The sequence below is a fragment of the Mastacembelus armatus genome, chromosome 21, assembly GCF_900324485.2.
Source record: "Mastacembelus armatus chromosome 21, fMasArm1.2, whole genome shotgun sequence".
NCBI classification, from domain to species: domain Eukaryota; kingdom Metazoa; phylum Chordata; class Actinopteri; order Synbranchiformes; family Mastacembelidae; genus Mastacembelus; species Mastacembelus armatus.
In genome coordinates, this window is record NC_046653.1 from 17310201 (window position 1) to 17338015 (window position 27815).

The 27815-nt window shown below is 39.3% G+C and overlaps 4 protein-coding genes across 9 annotated transcripts; 2 read left to right on the forward strand and 2 right to left on the reverse strand.

Moving 5' to 3' along the window:
• Positions 1-424: 424 nt before the first annotated feature.
• On the reverse strand, positions 425-4956 carry dcun1d2a (DCN1, defective in cullin neddylation 1, domain containing 2a). 2 transcript variants are annotated; one of them, XM_026296423.2, is made up of 7 exons: positions 4911-4956; positions 2941-3157; positions 2635-2803; positions 2234-2364; positions 2055-2137; positions 1795-1891; positions 425-1707 (listed from the first exon to the last, which is right to left on the reverse strand). In XM_026296423.2, the coding sequence occupies exons 1-7, from the start codon at positions 4911-4913 to the stop codon at positions 1628-1630; spliced, it is 780 nt and encodes a 259-aa protein (XP_026152208.1). In that variant the 5' UTR covers positions 4914-4956; the 3' UTR covers positions 425-1627. The 2 variants fall into 2 exon arrangements, with proteins under 2 accessions (XP_026152208.1, XP_026152207.1); XM_026296422.2 differs by lacking the exon at positions 4911-4956 and having other exon boundaries at positions 2941-3655.
• Positions 4957-6926: 1970 nt separating this feature from the next.
• Positions 6927-13764, forward strand: LOC113123882 (transcription factor Dp-1). 2 transcript variants are annotated; one of them, XM_026296241.1, is made up of 12 exons: positions 6927-7058; positions 8978-9063; positions 9240-9306; positions 9501-9622; positions 10279-10400; positions 10543-10708; positions 10845-10991; positions 11089-11157; positions 11564-11715; positions 11990-12156; positions 12360-12438; positions 12571-13764. In XM_026296241.1, the coding sequence occupies exons 2-12, from the start codon at positions 9052-9054 to the stop codon at positions 12707-12709; spliced, it is 1242 nt and encodes a 413-aa protein (XP_026152026.1). In that variant the 5' UTR covers positions 6927-7058; positions 8978-9051; the 3' UTR covers positions 12710-13764. The 2 variants fall into 2 exon arrangements, with proteins under 2 accessions (XP_026152026.1, XP_026152025.1); XM_026296240.2 differs by lacking the exon at positions 6927-7058 and adding an exon at positions 7682-8199 and having other exon boundaries at positions 12571-12709.
• Positions 13765-15492: 1728 nt separating this feature from the next.
• On the forward strand, positions 15493-18864 carry LOC113123482 (rhodopsin kinase GRK1-like). The gene is made up of 7 exons (XM_026295612.1): positions 15493-16191; positions 17070-17197; positions 17571-17728; positions 17821-17904; positions 17990-18114; positions 18198-18399; positions 18575-18864. Exons 1-7 carry the CDS (start codon positions 15493-15495, stop codon positions 18862-18864), a joined length of 1686 nt encoding a protein of 561 aa, XP_026151397.1.
• Positions 18865-18934: 70 nt separating this feature from the next.
• mettl21cb (methyltransferase 21C, AARS1 lysine b) lies at positions 18935-22776 on the reverse strand. 4 transcript variants are annotated; one of them, XM_026295839.1, is made up of 5 exons: positions 22667-22776; positions 21794-21911; positions 21468-21631; positions 21268-21385; positions 18935-20138 (listed from the first exon to the last, which is right to left on the reverse strand). In XM_026295839.1, the coding sequence occupies exons 2-5, from the start codon at positions 21897-21899 to the stop codon at positions 19741-19743; spliced, it is 786 nt and encodes a 261-aa protein (XP_026151624.1). In that variant the 5' UTR covers positions 21900-21911; positions 22667-22776; the 3' UTR covers positions 18935-19740. The 4 variants fall into 4 exon arrangements, with proteins under 4 accessions (XP_026151624.1, XP_026151625.1, XP_026151628.1 ...); XM_026295840.1 differs by having other exon boundaries at positions 21468-21722; positions 21819-21911; positions 22667-22713; XM_026295843.1 differs by lacking the exon at positions 22667-22776 and having other exon boundaries at positions 21468-21661; positions 21794-21906.
• Positions 22777-27815: the final 5039 nt, after the last annotated feature.

A 27815-nucleotide genomic window follows, 5' to 3' on the forward strand; every position in this document is an offset into this window, starting at 1 on the left:
ATGTTGTTTAATAAAAATCTCAACAGACAATTTTTCAAAATGAATAATAGTTGAACATTTTGACTTGTGACAGTAAGAGAAGCACAGGTATTTCTAATAACATTAATGATGGCTGGGTTTTATTTAAGTCAAAAAAAAAAAAAAAACACTAACTAAAAAACCAAATGGAATCCAGCCATCATTAATTTTATTTATACCTGTGCATTTCTTTCTGTCACATGTCAGACGGTCTTCTGTAATAAGTAGCTTTGCCAGTCTTCTAATTTGGCTCCAGTATACACATATAAGCAGGTATATTGTAAATATGCACTATGACCTGTATCTATTATCTAACTTGTCAGCAACAAAAGAGCTAAATACGTACGATTATGGAAAAATTCATGCTTTATTCATCTTCCTTAAATGAACATTGTACTTAGGCTACTTACATGATGTACTGACAATAATTTTCACTACATTCAGCAACACTGAACAGATGATCTTTAAGAAAAACAAATATTGAACAGACATGTATTTATTCTTAAGGCTTCATTTGTTGTCCCGTTGTTGCCCTCTTTAGTGTCCTGACTTCTAAACTCAGAGCTTCGCACTTCCATAACTTACAGATATGTGCCATGCAATCCTAAGGAACAGAAATTTTTAATTTTTCTTAAATGCTGCTGAATCAGCTGATAGAAAAACAATTTGTTGATTTAATAATTTTTTTTACTGCAAACATAATAATGATATTTTGGATAGGACTAGCTCCCAACTGTGATTATCAAAATAAATGAATTCCATGAACCATGATCAACTATCTAAAGAGAAGCACTGCCTTTACTTTAATGAGAGTTTATTTGTGAAACCAGCTCAATGTGAAGTAAAATGAGTTTAACATGCTGCCAATGAGAAGCTCACAATTTCATGAATTGACAGATCCACCCAACAATTAAACCAACAGCATATCATCCACAATACTGAGGTATCCCGTTAAGAGATCTTAGTATTTTCTGTACACAAATGAAATCATCTTTTGCATTTATAAATTCAACATATTTATATTATTCTTCATATAGCTCTCTTTGTAAACTGTTCTAATAGATACAGTATGTACAGTAAAAACTGCAACAGTTCTGTTGGTGCTGGTATAGTGAGCACTCTGTCCCAAAGTGAAGACATGGGAACCTTGCACAGTCACTTAGAGCTTCATATAACCAAACAATGTTTACTAGGATCAATCTTAAAACACACTGCTTTCTCCTCTCCAGTCCATTTAGAGTACACATAGTCAGTGAACCTCCCCTCAGTGCTGTGAGCATCCCCACTTACAGGGCTGTGGCCTGACAGGCTGTGCTCCTCCTGGAGCAGAGCAGAGGGGCGTCCAGGATACTGAGAATCCAACAGGAGAGACAGAGGTGAATCTGGCATAATCCATGTGATGCCTCAGTCTCACGAGGACAAAACATGTGGCCAGTTGTTCTCATAGTTTTTACTCAGCTCCCTGAAAGGTGGTTTCCTGACGGTTTCAAGTGCTTCTGTTTTCTCTCTGAAGTCTACAATTTTCACTTTTTTGTACAAGTCTTTAAAAAAAACTATGAAGTCACTGTAAAAGAAACAATGTTCTGGCTTTCCAGAGTTGGGATTGGATTTAGAGAGTTTTACGTTTTGATCCTGTAACAATTGGTCGAGCAAATTCCACAAAATCATCTATAAGTACTGGCCATGCTCCTGAGAAAGAAATACCAACATTTTGTTATTGTCACAGTCACTGAAACACAGGATTTTTTTAAATCCCTATTATCAAAACAAACTCACCTTCTTCATCATAGTTTGACATGTCATCTGCAATCATGTTACCAAAGTCCAGCAATAGGTTCCATGTGTCCTTTGGGATGGATCGTTTATGATGTTCCTGTAATGGACAGTGCTGGTGAACATATTGGTAAATGCATGGTTTCAAACACATCTGTACAACCAAGATGTGCTACACTACAGTAGTTTCTGCACATGTCACTTGTATGTAAGTCACTGGCGTTGTTTAAAGTATTTGATGTTTACTTTGTTTTTTGACTCACCAAAAGGAATCTGTTCCAAAGATCAAGAAACTTAAAACGTCCGGACAGAACCAGGTTCCAATAGGCTACAGCCATCTCCAAGTCTACACACAGACACAGCAGGCCACACTAATGGTCAACTGTTTGCAAATCAGTATTACCATTGAGCATGTTCTTGTTATTATTGTGACTCTGTTTACCTAGACCCTTCTGTCCAGGATTTTTGGCAAAGTTAAAAGTGAACTGGTAGAAGTCCTTAAATTTCCCACTGTCTTTTAGCTCCTGTTCTAATCTTGGCAAAAGGGCCTTCAGTTTTTCTGGACTGTCACACCTAGAAAAGAGACAATTTAAGGAACAAATAAACAAACTCTAAATGGACACCTCAACCAGTGTTGATGCTGATGACAAACTGGCTGAAGTTGACTCTGACACATGAACCTCAAAAGTCAAAACACTGCAGCTCTTCCCATTGAGTCATTCCACGAAGACACAGAATACCCAAGCTGTGGTTGAGTGAGTCTATATATAGACTCCCTTGGCTACTCTAAAAGAACCACCTCGCAAAGATACTTCAGGCACAGTGTTTATGTCTTAAACTTACCCTAGCTCTGTCATTCCATCCAGAAACTCCTTCTTGGTAAACTCGCATTGAGTGGCAGCGCGAAACTTCCACGCCACGACCAGCACGGTGATACTGGCTGGATCCAGCGACAGGTCATCACAAAACTGCTGGATTCCATCAATACCTATTTTATTCTCATCCTGGGGATCTATAAGGAAAAAAAATATAACACACTTTCTGGAAATGTCTTTAACTTTTAATGGATGCAATCCTTTTTTGAACAACTCAATCACAGTAAATGTTTCAAGTTACAGCATAAAACAGGCTGTAAGGTATCACACGTACCTTTATAGCGATTGTATAGCTGCTCCAGCTTTTTTCGGTCTACTGAGGTTTTCATGGATTCCTTACAGTAAAGATCTGGGTTCTGAAAGTAGTTGTCTGTCGCAACTTCTAGTTTCCAGTCATTCTGTGTGAGGCAGTACACAGCTGTCTTCTCCCCAGCTTGTGTGAAGGACATGAACTGCCGTACCTTGTCCCTCTGCGAAGACTTCAGCTTATGCTGTACAATTACAGGACAAGGGCTGTCAGACACTGGTGTGATCAGACCAGGCAGCAAAGACAGCAACATGCAAACGCAGAGCGATACACAGACAAACACGCACAGCGACACACACACATCTACAAGCATTCAGGCAATAGCAAAAAAGGACGGGAAAGAATGGGAGACACTCAAACACTCTGACACATTATGAAAAGGTTAGTCTGTCGCTCCGACAAACACATTATACGAGGAGAGCCAAGACGCTGTTCTGGTAATTATGTCCTGTCCAAATGCAACCTAGGCGTTTCTGAAGGGGGATGTTGTGGATTCTTAAAGCACATGCTGTACCCCAGAGGGCCCCTTAGATAACTATAGTCATAGATGTAACATGAGTAGGGAAATGGGCATCAACGAGACCTAGAGGTGCAACAAGTCTGCAGTGTAACACAAGCACCCTGCCACAAACGCCTGACAATATTAAAAAAGGAAAAAAAGCAAATGACACAATATGGTCAGTAAATTCAATGTGCTTTGAAGAACCAGTAAATTAACTTCATAATATGATTAAATTGTAATGCAGCCATTACACGGCTGCAGACTGCCCTGCCCCCATCCATCCATAGATAAATGTAAAGTCTCAATTTTTTTCACATGTTTTCTCTCTTTATGTCACAGTAAACAGAATATATTTGGGCTTTGGACTGTGGATTAGACAAAGCATTTCAAGATGTGAACTTGGGGTTTGTGAAACCGCAAATTAACTGTGATTCATTTAGACCATACAGACAAAACAAATGATCAACTGAGAAACTAAGTAATTAATCGATAACTTAATAGCTTTAATAACTGCTGTCCTAGTTGACTGAAAACTAAATTAATCAGCACGTTAAAGCAAAAAATGTAATGGCTCCAAGTGCTGAAATATGGCGATATGTTTACTTTTTGGCTTCTATAACAGTAAATTGAAGAAAGAGCATCAATTTGCACCTTAAGCTCTGGGAGATGTGATCATTTCCTATTTACTTAAACTTTATAGATAACCAAGTAGAAAACAACAGATGAAGTGATAATGAAAAAGCTTTTCTGTTCCAACCCTCATACATGTTATCCTGAAAAATCCCCAGGCTCTGTGGCAAAGTCACCATCACATTTCCCCACAACAGCTGCAGTATCCGAGCACTGGCACTTCACTGAAGAGCAGCATTTCCTCAAACCGGAGGCTAAAGCTGTGTGAGTTCACCGATCTTACCGATTTCTGCTGATAACGACCACACGTCAAGTCACACGTGTTCAGATATAACGGATTAGCAAGTGGGTAGCGTTAGGTTAGCATTGTCCACACACCACCAGCTGACCTTAGTAACTTCTACTGGCTAACGTTAGCTAAGTTAGCCTGAATGAATCACTTACACTCACGATGGGGGGGAGGGGGTGAAATCACAGGATCAGATTGTCAGTGTGATTATGAATATACCAGGATTTCACAGACATGACCCTGTGTGTGTATGTGTGTGTGTGTTTGAGGTCCAACAGCTGACCTGCTCACAGCCGAAGTTACCAGACTGCCAAAAAGGGACGTGTAGCTAAGCTAGCTGCTCTCAAAATATCAACTGACCTTCCCTGTAACAGCAACGAACACAAGTATCTGATCACTGCAGGTTTGTCAAAATGCGCCACGTCACGTACTTTAATAATACGTCAATAGTCTGGAAGATAAGCATTAATGGCACCAAAGCCAGTGCCCGGGTTTGTGTTTATTTTGGTTACCTACCATTTTCACACCCGCTGTTTGACCAGTTTGGTAGCCCGACAGTCGCTCATGGTGCGCATGCGCGAAAGCAGTCGCTCGCCTATGACAGGACTGAGTAAAAAGACGAGGTGCACACTCACTGCTCTGCTGTTTTTGGCCTTATTTGTTGTCAGTGGTCACCGGAATTTGCTAGGATATACTTTCAGGTGTTCATAAAGCCTTCAAAACCATGAGGTTGAAGTTCCACCTCTAAAAACTGAGTAATATAACATTATCTAGGTAAGTTTTGTATGAGACTGCATCAGTTTTACCTGACTGTGCCTAATAAACTGACAGCTGAGTGTAAGTCTCAGCAGGCATCATGGGAGGAAAACTTCAGCTAAAATCAACCCTTTTGTGTGTGTGCATGTGTGTGAGATGAGAAAGCGAGGGGGAATTTTACACTGCTTTGTTGTACTGTTAAAAATAAAACAAAACCCCACCCTTCATCTTCACCTTCCTCTACTGGCTCTCTCTCTGATTTTTCCATTACAATCACCATCACAGCCATCACCCATAAAATACTGTATCTGTAATGAGTAGTATCCCCTTCAACCACACATCACATGGTGTCCTAAAAATAATGCATCAAGGATTTAAGTGAAGGAACTCACAAGTGCTCATTTTACAGCAAAAATATAATATCACTGTGTGTCAGACTGGTGGGAGGCTCAGCTGAGTTTTATCTCATTTGAAAATGATCCACCCTTCAACAAATGGGAATAAGACACACAGTACTGTAGCTGATAAAGTATCTGTGGACATCAGCCTTCCCATTTTTTTTCTTGGGGTTTTACAGTGAGCAGGGCCTGAATACGAGCCAGCCTGAGTTGATAACACTCACTTCATGCACACTGGCAGGAAGTAGTATGTAAATGATCATTACAGTGTTGTTGACAGAACTTACTAATTCCCGCCAGTTCATGGACTCTACATCAATTCTAAATAGTAGCCAACTAGGAGTATATAAAACTATTGTACACTGTAGCTTATACTACTGAGACAAGTTTAGAGTGTTTATTGATGCAATTAAGCACATGTAGCGGACAACATGTGGCCTGACAATTAGAACATACTGATTTGAAAGTTTGACTGTTAAGAAATTCAATGTGATTCTGACAGACTCTGCAAGTATCATAAGAGACTAATGTCAGCTCATCATGGGGAAAAAGAGTAAGTTGTTATTTCTCTAAGAATTTAACACTGTGCTTGAAAAACTGACCAAATTGTTTTAAAAATAAAAAATACAGATAAGGTTGGTTAATGGACATGAGACATATGAGTTATATGATGATGGGGTTCTATGTAAAGTGCATTGAGATGATTTTTATTGTGGTTTGGCACTTTACAAATAAAGCTGAATTGTATTGATACTTTCTATTCTGCTCTTATTTTTTTATCTTGTGCCTTACTTGCTGCTGTGATAGTGAAAAGTTCCCTCTGTGGGACATATAAAGGTTCGTCTTATTTTATCTCTTATCTTATACTACTTGCACAAAAAAAACACATACATTATGAGGATAGTGGGTTTTTCCTCTGTTTTACCTTTCATCTTTCACAACTTCTTGTGCATTGTCCATATCAAATCCAGTGGAGATGGACTGCAATTCACACTGGACATCAGACTGCAATTCAAACATCTCAAGAGGTTGCCTATATTAAACTATGATGTGGTGGAAATGGGTAAAAAACACTTTTTTATTCTGTCATACATATAAAGTATTAGCCATGATTTAAAAAAAATACTAACATTATAGGTTCTGGGTTAGTTAACAATATTTATCATTTGCTAGGGGTGCTGAGATTAAATCTAGGTGTTGTTTAATCACCCCTAATAAGGGTCTAGAATAGCCCCTGCTAAAGCGTGAGCTTCACTGAGTGTGTCATAATACTCCTGTACTGCAGATGGCGGTATATGCATCATTGGTGTCCATCAGCCCCAAGAGATGCAGTCTGTGGGCATGATCTACTTTCATTGCTTTGCTTTCGTATCATCGCTGCGGTCCAATCAGACCCCTCTAAAGCGAGACACCGCCAAGATCAGATTGTGAGACGCGCTGCTGTAGCAAAGCTAGCAACGAGTGGTTAGACGCGGCTAGCAAACAATTTGCTAACTTGTGAAGTGCACCGGTAAGATGCATTCATATCGAGCCACCGTAAAAGAAAATACTTATTATTAGATATGTCTTATTATTGACGAGTTTAAATGCCTCGGGAATATGCTACCACCATGCACAAAGCAAACCATGGTAAAACTGCAGCTAATTCTAGCGATGTTGTCGATGACAGCTGTGGATTAGCTAGCTAGCTGCTAGCTAACGTTAGCGCAGCTCGGCTAACAAAGCTCCGGTGGTTCGGGCTTCTCCAGCCGGTATAGCGAGTTAGCTCGTCGCTAAAATAAACAGTAGGCATTTCTGACTAGCGAAGTACTAGTGCTGTTACACTAAACACCAAACTTTAATGCGTTTTCTAACAAGCTGCTAATTCGTATCTAGCTAACTAACGATAGCCGAGCTGAACGTATAATAACGGTCCGGGCTGAATATAATCGTACTCGGGTCGATTTGTTTTTTTAATTGATTTTATTTTAATTCCACGATGGTTCATGTCCTAAATTATCAATAAGTAAATAGAAAAGAAAAGAAAATTAACATGTTACGTACAAATTGCCCCAGTAACTTCAATTTAGCCAAAGTTAGTAATCGAAGGATCGATATTAAAATATTTAGTTTGAGCAGTTGTTGAGATAGTTACTCTAAGATAATAAAGAATAAACGTTTCCGATATTATGTAGGTTGTTAACTGATAGGGACGTGATAAATATGAAGTCCTCAAATATTTAACGTTACACTAAACTAAACATAAATCATTTAATGCTGGTGTTAATTTTCTGCAATATGGGCATTCAAGAAGTAGGAGGGAGATATTTTGGGTGTGAGTTTAAACTCTAAAAATGAGGAATAAAACAGATCTTGTTTCTGCTCTGTTAACTTCATGTCTGCTTCTTTATTTGATTGAGAGCGATCACTTTTCATACAGCTCCCCTAATCGTCCAGCAGGGTCGACGCACTGCAAATAAGAAACTTAAGGGAAATAAATAAACACGACGACACTAATAACATACGTTCTCCCTGGATTTAAGTATAAATTTGTTGAAAAGTGCTTCGACATTACTTAGTTTGTTTCCTGTTTGGACGGGATTTAGACCTCCTCTTCCTCCATTCTCAAATGCCAACAACAACAGCCGTCGAAGAAACAGGACAGTGCACTCGTAAGTGCACACAAACACTATATTAACCCCACTCGCCGTGCGAAATGCGCACACATTTCGTAAATGTTAAGCCATACTCAGCTTTGTCTGAAATATGCAGCACGGAATCAATAAGTGCTAAATCCTATGGTGAAGCCTTTCAAAACGTGCATAAGCTAACTAGCTAGCTGATGCTAACGTTAACACTTAACGCTAGCTAGCTGCATTCAACAAAAGGCTGTTGCTGTCGTCGCATATGGGTGCTGTTACTGCTGTATGCTGCTGTAATACATGTTACCATGTGGTACTTTAATTTAGACACGTTAATACTTTTGCTTCGGTGTGATTAAGGTGTGCATGTTAGCATGACCTGTAGCAGAAGTTCGATGATGCCTCTCCTCCGGACATGCTCGGTTTCTGAAGTAGGCCTTGTGCACACTTGGCGTTGTAAAAGTTGTGAGCATGCAGGGATGGTTTAATGCGGTGTTTTTCATACACAGTGCATTTAGGGACACATCTCAGAGGCTCATACAGTTGAGAATGGTCTTAAAATATCTAGTTTCTACCCGTTTGATCTTGGCAGAGGAATACCTGGTAACTGAAGCTAACAGTAGTGATGTAGCTTTGTGCAGTGTGGGTTGGTAGCAAGCAGTTCAATTGGACCTTAGTTGATAATGTCTAGTTTAATGTAATTGCATATAAAGTACGTTTGGCCCCATATTGTAAGGAATGTAATGTTTTTGGTGAAATTGAAAATGAATGAATGTCTATAACCTGTGTTTTTCTCTTTCTGTTTCAGGTGTCTGAAGAGTGAAGAACAGAAGAAATTTCTCTTTTTACACTGAAGCTCAACTCCTCCGGTCCTTTGGGATCATGGCTAAAGATGTAAGTAACTATATGTAAACGTTTTATATAGGAAGACATTTAGTTTAGTTTGTGTGGCACTTTGGAGGCACACTGTAGCTATGTTTCATTTTGTACATTTTTAGTTTAGCTGGAGCTATCTAGCGTAGCTTTAGTGTGGTGATAATTAAGCTGTATTAAGTTCCTGTCTTTCACAGGCTGGTCTGATTGAAACAAATGGAGAGCTGAAGGTTTTCATTGATCAGAATCTGAGCCCTAGCAAAGGTAGGACTCTATACACAACCTCTATATTTATATATATTTTTTGCAGTACATACAGTCAAGTTTAATTGATTGGCATTCATACAAAGAAAATGCTTCTTCATGTACAGGCCCATTTGCTGGTAGCTGGATGTTAAGGTGCAATGGAGTTTCAAGGGAGCTCTACTTATTACTTATCTTCTCATGTCTTTTATTAGGTGTCCTGTCTTTGGTTACTGTTCAGCCTACAGCTGCCTCTGTAACCAAACAGCTACTACCCAAAACCCTTGGGCCATCCAATGTGAACGTTACTGCACACATGCAAAATGTGCCCCACATGGTCAGTGACTGTCACCCTCTGTTACAAAGCCAGATTTTTGTGATTTCTTAACCACATTTGTGTGAATTTATAACCTCTTAGTTCAGCTTTCAAGATTGTCACTGACTTGTAGAACCATCTGTAGTTAGATGTTCTTGTTTGCATGTTTCTGTGTCCTACTGTTGTGTAAGCCCCTCCATTATCACTGAGGTGACCGGACGGTAGGTGGAAGCAGTTGATCCTAAGCCTATCAACTCTACAGTCAGCAGGATTACACTGAACATCCCATTATATACATGGGATGTATACATAACTGAAATCAGCTTATTACTTTAGTGAAGGAATTGATCACCAATCTCCAAGTTACCTCATTTTAGTATTTGGAAAATGCAAAAGAAACTGAAGCAATGTAACTGATCACTGGGCATGTTCATGGCCAGTAACTGATTAGATGATGAAGGACATTTATAATCTAAACATGAGACCAATACATAGCTTTCATAAAAATTTCCTTCAAGTTTTTTTTTTTTTTTTAAGTGTACAGATTGTGTTGACTACACCCTCATCATATACTGAGATTTGAATATACAGAGTTCTGAAGAACTCATTCTCTGTTGACACCATTGCAAGATTTCTGCCAATGCTGAGTATTAAGTCTCTTCCTATCTCCTTTATAGGTTATTGGAACACCACAGAGGCCTACAGTATCAAATACCATTTTGGTAAACAGTCCACATACACCAAGTTCTCAGTTCCTCACTCAGAGTCAACCATCTGATGCTTCTCCTTGGTCATCAGGGTACGTTTTCAGGGGGTGCTTAAGTTTTTATGTCTGGTCACGTGTTAAATCTGATATCATTTTATACAAAGAAAGAAAGAAAAAAGTTGGATTTACTAACCATTTGTAACTTAATCTGTTGTCTTGATCTGATTGTCTACAGAAAGCGTGGTAAAAAGGGGGAAAAGAATGGGAAGGGCTTAAGACACTTCTCCATGAAAGTGTGTGAGAAGGTGCAGAAGAAAGGAGTAACCACCTACAATGAAGTTGCAGATGAACTGGTTGCAGAATTCAGCTCTTCAGATAACCACATGTCACCCAATGACTCAGTGAGTGCTGCAGCTGCATGACATTTTGTCAGAATGATGTTAACCTCGGTGATACAGACATCTTTGGGAAAGGGCCTTATATAGTTTTAACACATTAGAGATTTTTTTATTGTTTTGAATCCTGTTTTCTTTTTAGCATGTGTATGACCAGAAGAACATTCGGCGGCGTGTGTATGATGCGCTAAATGTGCTCATGGCCATGAACATTATCTCTAAAGAGAAAAAAGAAATCAAGTGGATTGGCTTGCCCACCAACTCAGCACAGGAGTGCCAAAACCTAGAGGTAGAAACACTGAAGACATTCTTATTAGTCGGTGTTGCCTGTCCACTAATACCCTGTGTTATCAGTCTTAATCATTTTTCTTTTGTGTTTATTGTAGGTGGAAAGGCAAAGGCGGCTGGAGAGGATTAAGCAGAAACAATCACAGCTTCAGGAGCTCATACTGCAGGTGGGAATGAAATTAGTGCCTGTACTCGTACTGCATTTGTGGAAGTTTACACATGTACCCTTTATAGCTACGCATCAAGCCACAGCAGGTATTGAGCTATCATGTGATGTCCACAAAAGCTGGGTTGTTTGTTTACATGTTTATAGAATATGTGTGAGGTTTATAAAACCTCTCCCTTTCATTTCATGGGACTTTTAAGTGCACCTGTATCATTTGCCAGGGTGTTTAACGAATATGCAACAAAGTTCAATAATATACATTAAATCTGTTTGGCAAACAGCTGGATACATAAGTGCAGTGGCTAAATGTAGCTGAAATGTTTTGCTTTTGAAGTATATAATTTGCTGTTAAATTCAACTGAAGGCTCTTTGGAAATTTCTCATCTTTCTTTATTCTTGTCTTACAGCAAATAGCTTTTAAGAATCTGGTTCAGAGGAACAGACAGTCAGAGCAGCAGGCGAACAGACCTCCACCTCCCAACTCCATCATCCACCTTCCCTTTATTATTGTTAACACCAGCAAGAAAACTGTCATCGACTGCAGCATCTCTAATGACAAGTAGTCTTCATTTTCAGCACTCTTAATTTGTAAAAGTTTAAAGTTAACTCAAGGGTTTCAACTATTAGAACAGTGCAATGATGAAGATTGTCATTATGTTTACCCCTTTAACCAGATCTGAATTTAAGGATTTTGCTTATTGGCATTCTGGATTAGTTGAAGAAAATTTGTCAATGCAAACTTTTTTAAAATTTATTTGTTCATTTATTTGTTTGTTTTAAAAATATCATAATTCACCCTTTTGATTTCTTGTGTTCCTCTTGCTCATCCGCAGGTTTGAGTACTTGTTCAATTTTGACAGCATGTTTGAGATCCATGATGACATTGAAGTGCTGAAACGTATGGGCATGGCCTGTGGTTTGGAGGTGGGGAAGTGCTCTCCAGAGGACCTGAAGGTTGCACGGAGTCTGGTACCCAAAGCTCTAGAGCCCTATGTTATAGGTCAGTGCTAAAGCTCCTGATGTATGTAGAGCTCATTTAGTGTTTGTTTTTTGTACAAGCTACTTGTGGCATATCAGTGCTGAGAAGATGGAAAATGGTGAGAGAGAAGTTGCACTGTAGTGTGATTTGTTTGCACTAACAGCGGCATGGCTCCAGCAGAAGGTGCCAACTCAGGCATTTCTTTTATGTTTTCTTTTTCTCAGAGATGGCAAAGGGTCCTATCAGTAATGTCTACATCACTGGAGGATCCTCTGCTAATGGAGCTCGTTACCCTGCAAACAGGTCAGAGGATTTTGTTACAATTTAATCATCCAGTATGAGAGAAAGTAGATGTTATGTTTACTCTCCTGCTCTGTTACATCATCCATCATGAACGTCTTTTGTAACTGAATAGTCATTGCCCTCTCCTTGCAGTGATGGTTGCACTGATGGCACCATGGCATCCAGCTCGAATGACTCTCACTACAGCGGATCTCGTGTGGAGACTCCAGTGTCCTACATGGGGGACGAAGATGACGAGGACGAGTATGATGAGAATGACGATGAAGACTAACCTGCATCCGCCTTGCCGCTCCAACAAGCACAGTCCTTCAAACCACCTTCACCATGGGAATTTAGTCCCCTAAATGTGTGTGTTTCTTTAACTTCTTCCTCTGTTCCCCATGCCTGTATTTCTCTCTGGCTTACTCAGGGGTGTAGATGAATATTGAAAGAACAGAGGTGTATATGGCACCCACCTTTTTTTGTGCTCCTGAATCACATGCACCTGCACCACAGCTCTAGGGGAGGTGTTGTACAAGGGAACTGTGGTCTGTGGCCCGGCCACCACGGTGAAGTCTTTGTATGTCTAATCCACTTCTCAATAAGCCATCCCACTAAAAATAACCTGTAAAACCTACTGCTGTTGGAGAATGTATAATGTGCTTGTTTGAATAGTTATTCCAGTTATTTTGCAATGACAAATGGCAGACAAGATGATGATCAAAATGTTCCAAGATGGCCAAAGTGTCTGCGTAACATACCCCGTTGGTGCAACTCCGTAAATTCTGAATGGCCTGATACAAATGTCATGGCATCCCAGAATGGGGCTCCATAAGATGTGTTGATCTTTTTTGTTTTGTGTTCTGGGCAATAATTTGAAATGGTTTCAAATCTCCCATTGTGTTGGCTGGCTTCCTTCTGTTCTGTAGGCAGCTGCTTTCCTGATCTCGTTGCTAGTTTAGTTTTTTTTTTGTTTTGTTTTGTTTTTTTGTATTCCTGGAGTTGAGGATTTCTCCACCTCCCTGTTAACGCCTTGATAGTGTTTACAGAATAATGGCACCAGCAAGGTAAAGACTTTCATAACCCAGGCTCCTGATAGGTTAAATAAGCTTTGTTTGTTAATTACGTATATGAATCCTACAACGATTGTAGCTTATAGCATCCTTTAGAGGCCAGTGGTTAGACTTTCAAAAATTATTGATGTAACAATATGTGGTTGTATAGGTCTTGATGTACCCTAAAAAGATCTCCCTTTTAAAACTGAGCAACACATGTACTGACTCTTCCAAATACCTTTTCTGTAATCTAATATAAGTTTGCAAATTAAATATAGATTGTTTTAATACATTTGCATCTATAATTTATACAAAGTGATTACTGCAACAAAAACTTATTTTTCACAACTGCAGAAACATTGACATACAATAATTTGAGCAACAAGCAGACAGAAATGCCTTAAATTAAAATTATTTTATTATAATTTATTATAAGACCTGTGCTTCTTGTAAATTGGTGAAACAGCTGTATTCCTTATAAAGTGGCCTATGAAAATATCAGTGTAGGAAAGCTCAGTTTTTAAGAGGCTGTGACAGTGTGACTTCTGCGAAAAGAAGCCCACGGAGGCATGGTGGGTTTGGGGAGGTGTCTGCTTGTCAGGGAAACTACATGCTACAAACTCAAGAGGGTTGGCTGTGAGGTGAGAACAATTGATTATATGCTTCGTTAGTCACATGCCATAGATCCTGATATGATTCTACCATAGGTTCATGTCTGCTGTTAGCAGCTGTTGATATTGAGACTGGGCTCTATTTTCAATGAGTTCTGGCCACATGTTTTTGACATGGAGAACTGATGAGGGTCAAAATGAAGCACATGCTGCAGGCACCGGATAATTTGAAAGTTTTTATTTTCAGTGTCTGGCTTTGTTGTGGGCTTTGTTAATGAAGCACTAGAACAGGGCAGCGTGTGTCCTTTAAGCTGTTTTTTCCTATAAGTCTCTTACACCTTTCAGTAATAGTCACGTTTTCTTAATAAATCTTAAAGGGAAGTCGAGCAGTTTTACACACCAGGTAAACTGTGTGTTTTGCATATATTAGAAAAATGTAGAAAGTTTTTTGTGGCTCTAAAAAAATCTGGGTATGGAATGAACTTCTTAGTTCAGTACAGTCAGCTCTGAGGCTGGAAGCCTGACATACTAGCCCTTGCTAACCTAAAACACCCAAGTCTGTGAGTTTTGGCAGTTGAGTTGTATTGTGGGTAATTTAGGTCCCAGGTTTCAACAAGGAAGAAGAATTTGTGGAATAATAAAAGATGTTATCTCATTCTGCCGCATTGACTTTTTTACTGTCTCCGTTGTTAAGCTGATAGCAGTAGAAGAATAAGGTGCTAAACCGTTAAAACAATACTGACATGCCAATATTATATAATTAAAAGTGCTCTTGGTCACTATTTCCTCAGTCCATACTATTCCCCAAGAGTATTTTTTTTAGGTAGTTATACTTTAATATTTTACACTTGCATGCTCCAACAGTGCATTTTATAGATGTAATATTTTATAAATTATAAACAATGACCATATCATTCTTGAAATAAAACAATTCCTGTGTATTGTGTTTATCTGTGGCCATTCCAATTAACTTCGAGCTTGATCACCTTTCCGAATGTTAACTACACGATTACTCTATATAAATGCCACAATGCTTTGGCAGTTGTGATTTGCCAGCTGATTGACTGGTGAAACCCCTGTTGCATATGCTGCCTGTGCTGTCCTCTCGCAGCCTGTGCTCACACTCTTTGTCTGGGGTATTAAGGTGTTAGTGGATTAGTGAAAGGTGTTGACTCAGGTGTGGGGTTGTGTGTCTGTGAGTAACACAGTGCACAAAGTGTGCTGGAATCTAGTTCAGACATCAGTCACAAGAGTCTCTCATGGCTCGCTTTGCTTCTCTCCTGTGATCTGTCTCCTGTTGCTTCAACCTTTTACTGCCTTGCCCCTAGTTAGCAGCTCTTATCTGCTGTCTTTGTTTTCACTTTGCAATGTCTCTTCTTTGCATTGCTTAATAGTCGCCTAGACTCAACATGGATATTGGAGGATTGACCACTGTGGTAGCAAATTCTGCTTACATCAATGCCCGTGGCAGCATTGATGGCTCTAATCCAGCAGCTGCTCGGGATAAGAAGTACCATTCTCGCCTCAAACTGCCCCACATCACTGTGTGCGAGGGCCTAAGAGACACCCTGGATTTGGATTTTGAGTCAGTCTGCGTTAAGCAGCCTATCGGCAAACGACTCTTTAGGGAATTCCTGAATGAAAATAAAGAGTATCATGGTGCTTGCCAATTGTGGAAAGATATTGAGGGCTATGACCTTGCAGAGGACTCTGAAAGGGCAAAGAAGGCCTCAAAGATCGTCCAACGTTACATGGACCCCTCTGCCAAAAACTACTGCCCGTTCCTGTCTGAGGATATCATGGCTAAGGTGAAGGAAAACCAGCAGGCTGCAGGTGATGATTTGTTCGCTGCAGCACTGACTGCAACATTGGGCTATCTAAAGGAGGCTCCATACACTTTCTTCTTGGAGAGCATGTACCTGAAAAGATTCCTGCAGTGGAAGTGGCTTGAGATGCAGCCCATGGATGCAGACTGGTTCCTAGACTTCCGTGTACTGGGGAAAGGGGGGTTTGGAGAGGTGTCAGCCTGTCAGATGAAAGCTACAGGGAAACTTTATGCCTGTAAGAAACTCAACAAGAAGAGGTTAAAGAAAAGAAAAGGCTATGAGGTAAGAAGAAAAATGTGGTTCTTATTCTCCCTTACTTACCATGGTGTTAGTCTTCTGAATTAGGGCAACATAGTTTTATCAGCCCTTCAGTTCTAATCGTGATGTAGGTTTAAAAGGGAAACTGCATTAATTGTGTTTTTATCAACTGTACCTAAACATGTTTCACAGACAGCTAGTCAGGACCAAAATCAAACATATGCGACAGCTTTTATTATTTGAATTGCAATATTTTTCATTGTCTGACACATTGGTGCCTTTAGTCTGCTTAAATTATCTACGATGCCAGGAAATTAGTAATACATTTATGGAAAGTAGATTTCAACATGTAAATTTAATGTTTAGAATATGTAAGACAACCTCCATTTACACAATGCACCACAATACGATCTCAGTGTTGTGGTCTTTGCTTACTAAGATTTAAGGGAATCAGAAGGCACTTTAAGTGATCTTCTACCATGCAGTGATTTGATTAACACAGGTGTTTCACTGGCTTTATGTTCCAGAGAAAGTGCCCTGCACTGAGCGGGATGTGAAGGTGCTAATCGTCTTTGTTCCTGCCTCTTGTCTTGTTTGGCTTTAGCCTCCAGCATTAAACACTGAGACAGGGATAGAGTGATTACTGGAAGCTTTAGTGAAAAGCTCGTCTGAATTGGACTCCTTGGCACAGTTGTATCTTGCCCTTGACACTGACTGAGCTGATGTCGTTCTTTGAAAAAGTACTCTGACCTGTTTCTGAAATATCACAGACATCATCACATAATGCACTTTTGAGTTCTTTACCCCAATAGGAGAAATGTGCCTGTTGTTCTACTTCTTTTTTTTTTTTTTAAATCAAACTGTTTTTCTCCAAAACTTTTTCTCCTCATTTTTTCCTGTAGGGGGCAATGGTGGAGAAGAAGATTCTTGAAAAGGTTCACAGTCGCTTCATTGTGTCGTTGGCGTACGCCTTCCAGACAAAGGATGAACTTTGTCTGGTTATGACCATCATGAATGGAGGCGATCTCAAGTAACTTCACATGCTTGAAAACTCTCATGTTTCTGAGCTCAAACATAATCTTAGAAATATAAAACGACTGAACTGCTGTGCTGTGTATATTTCGACAGAGCAGGTTTTGTTCAAGCGTTTGTGTTTTTATTCTCAACAGAGAACATAGTAGAGATTCATTTTGATGGCATGAATAAGCCTGAGCTGTTCCTTGAAAAGCACCAGTCACTTTAAGTCACAATATCGTAGATATTTCTGAGATTTCATTTCTAATGTTTACGTGTGCAACAGCTAACACAAGATTGCAGTATGTAAATATATATACTGTATTCAGAATGCATACCTTTTTTTTACACAACACTGCCAAGGCTTACCTGTTCTGTCTCCTCTACAGGTACCATATCTACCTGGTGGATGAAAACAACCCGGGGTTTGACGAACCCAGAGCCTGTTATTACATTGCTCAGATCATTCAGGGCTTAGAGCACCTCCACCAGAGAAGAATCATTTATAGGGACCTGAAACCAGAAAATGTTCTGCTAGACAATGACGGTGATACATTTTTGTTGAACATCTGACCAAATGCAAATATCTATGTGTAGCTAATAGGTAATTGAAATCTAAAATGTTATGTTGTTGAGCAGGGAATGTGCGGATATCTGACCTGGGTCTCGCTGTGGAGCTAAAAGAAGGCAAAACAATGACCAAAGGCTATGCTGGAACACCTGGTGGGTCTCATCTGTAACTGCCCAGCTGTTAGTAAGTATTTGTGAGTATTTATACTGTAACAGGGCTTTTCTTTGTTTCTTGTAGGGTACATGTCTCCAGAGATGCTCAAAGGAGAAAAGTACGACATGTCGGTCGACTATTACACTCTGGGGGTGACGTTGTTTGAGTTCATGGCTGCTAAGAACCCATTCAGGAACAGGGGGGAGAAGGTTAGTTATGTTTTATTGAACCCATTGAGATGTATTTGGCTAACGGTGTGAAATAACTATAACAGTATTTATCTCCACGTCAGGTTGAACGTGAGGAGATGAAAGAGCGTGTGCTGACATGGGAGGTGGTCTATCCAGACGGCTTCAGTGAACATACAAAGTCGCTCTGCGAGGGGCTGCTGGCCAAACAGGTTGATCAGAGGATGGGTTTTAAGGACGGATGCTGTGATGAAATCAGAGCACACCCATTTTTCAGTGACGTCAACTGGAGGAAACTGAATGCAGGTGCCATTGTTTTTGTCAGTATAGTTCAGGGTCATTTATAACTTCTGGAATGTAAAACATTGCAGTGATTCAGTGCCTTGTGCAAAATAAATCTTACTTCAAATCTCATTAGACCCTGGAAATATTTTTAATGCAATGTGGTGTTATTTTTAATTCCCATATCTCACTTCTTCAGGTATTCTACCTCCTCCTTTTGTCCCTGATCCCAAAGTGGTGTATGCTAAAAATCTGGATGATGTTGGAGCTTTCTCCTCAGTGAAGGGGGTGGCCTTGGAGGATCCTGATAAGACCTTTTTTGATGAGTTTGCTTCAGGCAACATCCCTATTCCTTGGCAAGAGGAGATGATCGAGATGGGCATTTATGGAGAGCTTAACGTTTGGGGTCCTGAAGGCACTATCCCTAATGACCTCCGCAGGGAGTCAATATTAGAGCAGCCAAAGTCATCAACCTGCTGCATATCATAGTCACTGAAATAACTTGAGAAAACATCAGTTATACAGTGTATAGAGTTTCACTTCTTATCTGGCATGAAGATTCAAACACTCTGGACAGACGCAAGTCACGGCTGAACTTTTGAATCCAAAACTAAAACAGTTTGCGACTCTAAATGGAGGCAGAATGGACTCAACCACAGATCTAGCACTGAAAAGTGAAAATTCTCTGTATCCTCATTATCCTCAGTTGTCCCTAATGTTGCTCCATTACATTCTATTAACCTTAGCTTTCCTTTCCCCCTTCACTTTCTCTGTGTGCTCATGTGTAAAATTAAAGTCACATTTATACCCTGGGTTAGTTAGTTATGTCAAACCTGTGGTGGTGACAGTCACATGTTGAACATATATATATGCTATTTAATGCAAAATGCTTTTGTTTTCTTAGCTTTTACTTCTTTGCAGGCATATTAAATGGTTTTCAAGACACCAGAAATATAAAGTTTTACAGAATTTTCTTAATATTATTGTTAATAACTCACTTTCTGCACTTATAACCAAATGCACCTTTGAAATATATGTATGACAGTTGTCATGACACACATTTGACTATAGGAGAAATTTCCACAGCAAATCAAAAATTTGTGAACAACAAAAAATGAAACAGCAAATGTCTGAAGAAATACTGGTAAATAAACAGCTTACTGACATGGTAGTTTTAATCAGGAACTTAATTTTTGCTTTGTACTTGACACCTTTTAAAGTGATGCCCAGACTGTCATGTAAATAGATTAAAACCAGATTTTTCTATAGACTGACTTCAATCAGTGAGAGGAAAATGGAATTTCCTGTTTTCTTTTATGATCAGTCAACACAACACTTTGAACTTTTTAGAAAACTCCCCCTCAGTCACTGCTTTGCAGTGGCCTTGTATATCCGCACCTCCTCCTGTGGGAGCTCAGTGAGCAGCGTGGTGTTGAAACTGCTCTCAAAGCTCTCTGTGAACTTCAGGTCTGACTGGAACCGGATCTTATTGGCCCACAGCAGCGTGGTTTGACTTCCCGGTCGGCAAAAGTGACGCATCGTTTCCAGCAGTTTGTCAAGGGAGTCGTGGTGATAGACCACATCAGCCGCGAGCACGTAGTCGTAGTGGTAGGACGAGCAGGGAAAGTCTCGTTCCAGGTCTTGACCCCAGGTGAGGGCAGTAACCTGAGGGGTGTAGCGGCAGCGGCCCTTGGTGTTTCGCAGAAGGTTAAAGGTCAGGTTAGGCAAGATGTCTGGCAGGTCAGTGGCCGTCACCCAAGCCCCTGGAAAAGAGCATGGAAAAAGCAGACATCTGAAGTACATCTAGAACGTCTTTAGATAGAAACTCTGAAAAGACTACATCTACTTATTTTGTATGAATTAAATTACGTATTTATACTGAGCGTCTTTCATTATGAATCATCAGAAAAGAAAGTAATGTGAGATCATATAAAACATACACTTGTATTTGTGGATAATAAAACAAAGCCATCTTTGCCCTGCTGAATTAAATGCACATACAGTATTTTAAATGATTGTGTTATTATTGGTGTGCATTTTTTTGTACTTATGTGTCTTTTCAGAAGTGTGATTATATTGTGTGTTATTTGTCCTAAGGTAGGATATATGTGAGTGGATGCAAGTCATGAATTTGTTGGTAAAATTTCTATTAATTCTGCTTTGAGTATATCATCAGTGCTGTGTGGTCCTTGGTCTCTTCGGCAGAACCAGAGGCTTATGTAGGAGCAGAATAGACATGTAGGCCAGAGTTTAAAGTCAGTAATGTTTATGTTGATGTGGTTGCGGCTCAGTGGTTGTAAATTAATGGGTTTTGTCTACTTGCACAGAAAACAGTGGAAACAGTTCTGGAGAATTGATGTTTTGTTTGATGTGCAATGTATTGACACTTGCAGTATGTTTCCACTGCAGGCTTTATAGGGGGAGCAAAGGATGACACTGTCAGTCCAATAGTCACTTTGTTCAACTTGCAATGCAAGAAATTTGTGGTGGGAGGTTTGTCATGGTCCTCAAACAATTAATCTCAGTGTTTTTATTGACCGTCGGACGGTTCATTTGCTTCCACCACCAGACTGAAACGTCTGTTTTGCATGAAAGATCAGCAAGTATCCACATTCACTGCATATTTATGCACCCTTTGTAAATCAGCCAACAGAAAGAATGAAAGAAAGAACGTATAGAACGAAAGAAATAAAAAATACCATCTTATGTAAAATATCAGGATTAATAGTTTTTTTATTACAAATTTTTAGAACAACTGTCTTATTGTTGGCATCTGCATGTAAAAAAAATTAGATTCAGGCTGTTTTGAGTTATGCCTTGTGAAATTCTTATTGTTTCATACATAAAGTACATACTGTGTAAAGTGTAAGTGGGTTTCATTATTAGACTTACCAAGCAGGCTTGCCACTATGCAGAGTAAACCAGTCCCAGCTCCGATCTCCAGCACAGCGTTGTCCCTCAGGTTCACTTGTTGCTGGTTATTCTCCAAGAACTGGCACAAAGCTATTGCCTGCAGAACAAATTCTCTTTATTACACCTGCAACAACAAAGCCAGCAAAAGTACAGTAAGACGCCATCATGGTAGGACATACCCCAGGCCAGGTCAGGGCACCATAAGTGTCCATAGACTCGTGGATCGTTATGTAATGACCAGCAAAGTAAAAGGACTCCATTCCCAGTGTGTAGTAAACACTGGGCTCCCAGGTGTTCCTCCTGCCCAGAGCTTCTCCTGTCAGTGCGTTTTGATTCATTAATGCTGTGGGGCAGGACTGGACGTGTTACAGACCTATAGACTTGAACAGTACAATCTCAGTTGTGTTCTGTTGCTCCGTCCTCTGATATACACACTAGACCAGTGATGATAGAGTAGAATTCATTAGCTGACATGACCAGACATGACAGTTCAATGCTAATTTACCTTCACCTTTGGCTTCATGCTTCACCTGTAGTTTCTCATCATTCGCCTCCATCTGCTTTACTGGAGTCTGTCGTGTGGCTTGACTGACTTTGGACAATCTCTCCATGAGCAGTAAATACTGTTGAAAAGAAAACTTTAATCAAATATTTGCTGGGACCTATCTTCTACCATTTCATGCTTTTGAATATGTTAGTGTCTTCAGACTGCCTGATGTTTGATGTTCAGTCTACCAGCCCGAAACATTTAAAAACACTATTGGATGGTTTGCAATGAAGTTTTGTATAGACATTCATGATCTCTATAAGATGAATCCTAATGAATTTGGTGATCCCCTGACAATTTACATAGTGCCCCCAGCAGGACAAAGTTATCAATTACCTTATAAAACATAGAAACATCTACTAGATCGATGGGCAGAAAGGAAATCCTCCTGTATTTTGTGGTAACAAATATTTGTATTGTTGGCTTTTTCTCTGGCAAATGATTTTTGAGTGCACTTCTTAAATCTTTTGTGTGTTTGTGACCTATTTTAAGTTGGATTGCATTCAGAATGGACTCGATTTAGTTCACTAGTCTCTTTGGCTGTCACTGGACTCCAGTTGAGAGCCCAGAAACACAGCTGGTTAAACCCTGAGGTCAAAAAGCTCGACCCAGGGATACAGAGGGTCTTTGCCTTAGATGCACAAAACATTCAGCTGGATTTCCATACAAACACAAAGTCTTGAATGTATCTTGTCACTGATAACATTTTAACAAATCATTGTCATCTGAAATTTGTGAATGATAACATGATTTTATTTTTCATTATTGTTATACACTGAAAAGTGAAAAGACAAAAAAATTATACATGTTTTTCTGAAGAATGAAACATACCTGTCAGAAGCAACGGGCTTTCTTTTCTTGTTGTATGCTCACTTCTCTCTACTGTGGTCTTACTAACTGAGGCGCACCCCTGAATGAGACCTCTGGGGTCTCTGGCAGCCAGATTTGAGAGGCAGAAGCAGACAAACAGATTTTATAAAGTCTGACAGAGGGAAAGATCCTGCCCCCTCACAGCAACTCCTGTTTCAACTATAAACTTTAAACACTATTATATTCATAAAATCAGAGCCAGCATTTTGTTTCCTTGGAATATTTTTCTTAGCATCTATGATAAGCTCTTTATATTATTCCTGTTGATTGCTGCACATAAAGACAACGGACTGAAGGTTGTTTCCAGTCAGTTTTAGAAGAAAAACAGTAACACGAAACACTGGAAAAGCTTTCCAAGGACTCTATAAAATGTTTGGTAGTAGTGAGAGTGACTGAACCTTATAATTTATAGAATAAAATCTATTGAATAAAATGAATTATAATTGTATAATACAAAACAAATACAATATACAGCCCCTTACCGCCAAACAACATACGTTCAGCCAAAAGAAAAATTACAATACGCTGCACATTTGTCATCGCACCTCATTTACACACGCTGCCTTAGTGTGACGAGAAAATGCAAGTGCAAAAGACTTTGCATCAATATACATATTCCCTGTGCAGCAAGAGGACAATATGCCAATCAAACCAGTAAAAACTGGTAAACAAAACTACAAACAGTCAGATGCTTTGGAGAATGGGTAGATTTACTTCAGAAGTCAGAGGTGACTTTGTTATAGAGTAAACAGTCCCAGTAATAGACTGTTACTACACTATACAACTATATAACAAAATGATGGATTAAATCGTGTAGCTTCCACAGAAATGCTGATCCATTCCCTGGCACATCCCATCATGTATTGGTAACTAGAGTATTATAAAATGGTCACCAATACCATAAAGTCTACAAGATATGTAATTTCAAACACATTGGCCACATTTGAGAAATCTTTTTAGAGCATTGTAAACAAGGTAGTTAATTCTGTCCACACGTTGCCATACACATATGTCCACTGATAAAGTGTAAACATCACTATAGTCTGTTTTTATACCAAGGTCAGAGTTCAATCTGGAGCACAAAGCCTACAGCTGACCATGGATACAGGCATTCAGTGTACCAGGTGTCTGTAAGCTGGGCTGTAGGGAGTTAAGTGGGAGGATTCACAGTATCAGTGCATGAACACACAGACACACACAACGCAGCAACAATTTGTTGTTCTGCATGAAGCTAGAAAATGACTTGAACTGACAGATGGTATGTAGCAACAGTGAGTCACTCATCTAAACAGCAACACTAATAATCAGTCAGATATCGGGGGGATCTCTAGAGCATCCACCACTATCTATTTCACTCATTAATCTCTACTGATGAATGATGTTCTGCACGCACTGTCCAGTTTTGCCAAAATCATTCCATCTTTTTACATTACCAAGTATAAAAATATAACATTATAACGTACTAACACAATGTATGGCAAAGCTACTGGATATATGTCTCCAGTAACTGATTTAAGAAGCACATCTAACTGTGATCTCTCAAATTCAGCAAAGGTCACTTTGCCAGTAGTGAAACAATGGAGCGTCTACAAGCTTCAAGCTTCATATAAGATTTTACATGAGAATTTAATTAATGAGTTGTTCTGGTGGGTGAAGTGCAACATTCAGCAATTAAGATAGAAGGATAAAGACCTGCAGTCATCACCTTAGAGTTGCTAATCCTCACCTCCATTTTCAAAGTCTCAGGAAAAGGTTGTGTAGGCCAGTGGAAAATGAGTCACAGTCACACACAGCAACATGTGAGTCTCAAGAGGCTTTACAGTAGCTGCATGTGTGGTTTGAATGTGTGAATACATCCGTTAATGGGCGCTAATCTCCTGTAATTTTAAAGGGTAGGTGAGGATTGGTATTTGCAGAACATGAATGCCACACTGGTAGAACATAATATATATACAGTATGTATATATATACATATATATATATATATATGCCAGTGGGGAAAAAAAATTATATATATATATCTATATATATATAGATATATATAGCCTTTATCTGCATGAAAGATTTTTAGGCACCAGAACCGATTGTTCTCTTCAGCAGAGCACCTGTTTCCTGATCCTGTAAAATAATCCAGAATGCCTGAGGATGGGTTTAGTGAGGAGAAGATGCCACACATGAGTCCAGGGTGGGCTGGAGGCCTTACTCTGATTGTTGCGTCACCTAAACCTGAAAAAGGCCTCATGCTGTCACAATGCCAACAATGAAGCACTAACTGAGAGGAAATATAAAACCTGAATGTCCCTTTACATAAACAAGGCAACAAAAATGAGTTATGATAAAATCTCTTTACTTGGAAATTGGTTTTATTATAGTTTTACTTCTGAACTGTTTCTCCTATATTTGTGTGTATTATTAGTCAATCAGCTGTTTTATTTTGAATTATTATCACTTAATATTTGCAAATTTGTATTTTGTTAAATTGACAAAATGAGAAGCCAGATTTACAGATGAGTTTGTGATGAAAACTGATATCATGCATGCAGAGCAGGAACCATTTAAAAAGTGCTATACAAAACAAATATTGATGTGTTGAAAGTGGTTACATAGTAGACTGGCTCAGCACTTCCAGACAGTCCTCCACATTTCCTGTATTGTGGTGGCTTGTGATGGAGGCCAGGGGACCACCAGAGACATGTTCCTGGCAGAATAACTAGAAAACAAATTGTGAGGCAGGGACAGTGGGTGTTAGGGACATTATCAGCAGTGTGTTTCTATAGAAATCTAACTTTTTATGATACATGTTTGAGACAGTGCACATGAAAATACCTCAGCATCTACAACACTCTTAGGTCCTTGAAAAAACTGGTAACACTTCCCCTCAAGTACCACATCAGGACAACAGCTCTACCCTGTGGCTAAAAGATGAAATTACAGCATTTTCCAACTTGCTGCTCACGAATGGTTGTGCTTCCATTGTTAAAGTCTACCTTGAAACAAAGCTGGCATACACAGATTGTTTTTCTCACTGTAATGAATCCTCTGGTACATACTGAGCATCAAGAGATTCATTTATATCACATTTTCCAAATTCGTGGAAATCCGCGGCCCTTGTTCTGTATAAAAATGCCAGTAGAAGCTAATAGGGAGATCTGAGCCTGAATATATCACAATATTTTAGTAAGACTTTTTTTTTTCTTCTCTTTCTTCTCATTTTATTTCTGTCCCTCCACTTCAGCTCAACCAGAATGACTGATGTGAATGTTGCTTTAATATTTCAAATGTGAACCTATATTTTAAACTGTAGCAAGTATGTCTGTGTGTGTGTGTAATATTTCATTTAAATGTTACCTTGTTTGATTGGTTGTGCTATTGATCTCTTCTCTACAGGCTTTTAAGCTCCCTGCCTCATCTTAGTCTCTGCCTCGAGGTTCATTTGCATCTGAAATTCCTCTTGAACTTCTTGCTTAAACGTGGGCTTCTCTTCAAACATCTGCCTCCAGCTTTACCTCGGATTCCACCTAAAAGTCTGGTTCTGCATTGAGTTCTAGCTCCATCTGAGCCTCTGGCTTCACATTAGCCATAACTTTCTGGAATGACATTAAGCTCCTTAAGCTCTGGTTCTGCTTTTACTTCCATCTCCACTTTAACTTCTGAGGTTTCTTTACCCTCCTGCTCCACTTTAACCTGACACTTTATTAAGTTCTTGCCCTGCTTAATAGCAAAATCAGATTTTTCACCTGATAGACTCAGGGAGAGCAACGCCAGTGCCTTCATCTTGTCCTGTATGATAAAATCTGAGTGTATTTAGAAATAACTGTTAAGTTAAAAATTCAGATTATTTTTCTCATTGTATGAGCTTTACTATTGTTCACATTGTCAAGGTCCTTCCAAAGATGTAAACACCTGAGAAAGTATCAGGGCTGATATAGGATTGTTCCTCCAGACAGATGAGTAGAATAATTCTCAGTAAATGTCAGTAGGGGGACACAAAAGTTAATCAGTATACTATTTTCATACATTAGATCATGTTTAGCTTGTGTAATTGTGTTACAGTGTCTTACATGACAACAGCGTGTTCCACTCACAGCAGAACAGCTGGGATGGTTGATTGTGAACAGGTGCTGCAGCTGAGAGTTTGTGGGTTAGTGCTTCACTCTGATTCTCTGTGTGTGTTTGTACCCACGTGTCTGCATGTATGGGCCCCGTGTGTGTCTTTGTGAACGCATATGGCCACAAATGTAAGCATATGTGCACATTAGCCATAATGAGTGACAATGAGCTGTTGTGTGGGCACTGGTGGTAAGAAACCTAATAGCCATGGACACAGTAGCTCAGCCAGCAGCTGCCTCATCTCTCCACCTCCCATTACACTCAACACTAGGTACATATGGCAAACTCACAACTTCAGCTGTCATTACTGTCATCTTTTCAATTACGTGCAAGACTATGTTTTTTATGAAATATTTACAGAGACACTTGTCTTGTCTCAATTGTTTTGTCTCACTTTTAACATTAACAACTTTAACATTAATTGGGAGGGCGTCTTTACAGTGCGACATTATTGCTGGACATTTTGCATAACATTGAACAGTAGAATTTGTCAAAAAGCTACAGAGCAAAAATCTTTACCCTACCAACACTGATCCTTGTTCCTTTATGTTTTGTAGTGCCTGTATTCTGGATATTTTTCACAGTCACAAATAAAAAGGGCTCAATAACAAAATGTTTTTTAAACATCTTCATTATGCAGATTGGACCCTCATACTGTTGGTTTATTTTTACTGATGCATTATTCTATTAGCTTTTTTTTATTGTTTTAGCTGGTCACAAAAAAGCTCCTTTTCCCTACTTTTTAGCATTAAATTGATAACATATGCCATATTCTTATTAGCTGATCCTGGTTTAGTAGTAAAATCTAATAAGTAAAGTAGCAATAGATGTACAATGTGTGCCACCGAAATGTGGTGGAGATAAAATATAGACCATTAAAGATGCAAAAACTAAATGTTCTCAAGCCTGAAATTTTCACTTGCACTTCCTGTTAAAATCTTTTATTTTGACACACTTCCACCTTCCTTCGTGGCCTCAGTCTATGCTCTGGCCTTACCTG

Excerpts from the sequence above, each read along its gene's own strand:
- dcun1d2a (XM_026296422.2), bottom strand. The coding sequence starts at position 3,286 with ATGCTTGTAGATGTGTGTGTGTCGCTGTGCGTGTTTGTCTGTGTATCG. Across the intron at positions 2,804-2,940 it reads GCTATACAATCGCTATAAAG|ATCCCCAGGATGAGAATAAA; the intron begins GTACGTGTGATA and ends TTTTCCTTATAG. Across the intron at positions 1,708-1,794 it reads GTCAAACTATGATGAAGAAG|GAGCATGGCCAGTACTTATA; the intron begins GTGAGTTTGTTT and ends TTTCTTTCTCAG.
- LOC113123882 (XM_026296241.1), top strand. Across the intron at positions 10,401-10,542 it reads GCTTCTCCTTGGTCATCAGG|AAAGCGTGGTAAAAAGGGGG; the intron begins GTACGTTTTCAG and ends GATTGTCTACAG. Across the intron at positions 11,716-11,989 it reads TGCAGCATCTCTAATGACAA|GTTTGAGTACTTGTTCAATT; the intron begins GTAGTCTTCATT and ends GCTCATCCGCAG.
- mettl21cb (XM_026295839.1), bottom strand. The coding sequence starts at position 21,899 with ATGGAGAGATTGTCCAAAGTCAGTCAAGCCACACGACAGACTCCAGTA. Across the intron at positions 21,632-21,793 it reads GCATGAAGCCAAAGGTGAAG|CATTAATGAATCAAAACGCA; the intron begins GTAAATTAGCAT and ends CCTGCCCCACAG. Across the intron at positions 20,139-21,267 it reads CATAGTGGCAAGCCTGCTTG|GGGCTTGGGTGACGGCCACT; the intron begins GTAAGTCTAATA and ends GCTCTTTTCCAG.
- LOC113123482 (XM_026295612.1), top strand. The coding sequence starts at position 15,493 with ATGGATATTGGAGGATTGACCACTGTGGTAGCAAATTCTGCTTACATC. Across the intron at positions 16,192-17,069 it reads AGAAAAGAAAAGGCTATGAG|GGGGCAATGGTGGAGAAGAA; the intron begins GTAAGAAGAAAA and ends TTTTTCCTGTAG. Across the intron at positions 17,905-17,989 it reads AGGCTATGCTGGAACACCTG|GGTACATGTCTCCAGAGATG; the intron begins GTGGGTCTCATC and ends TGTTTCTTGTAG.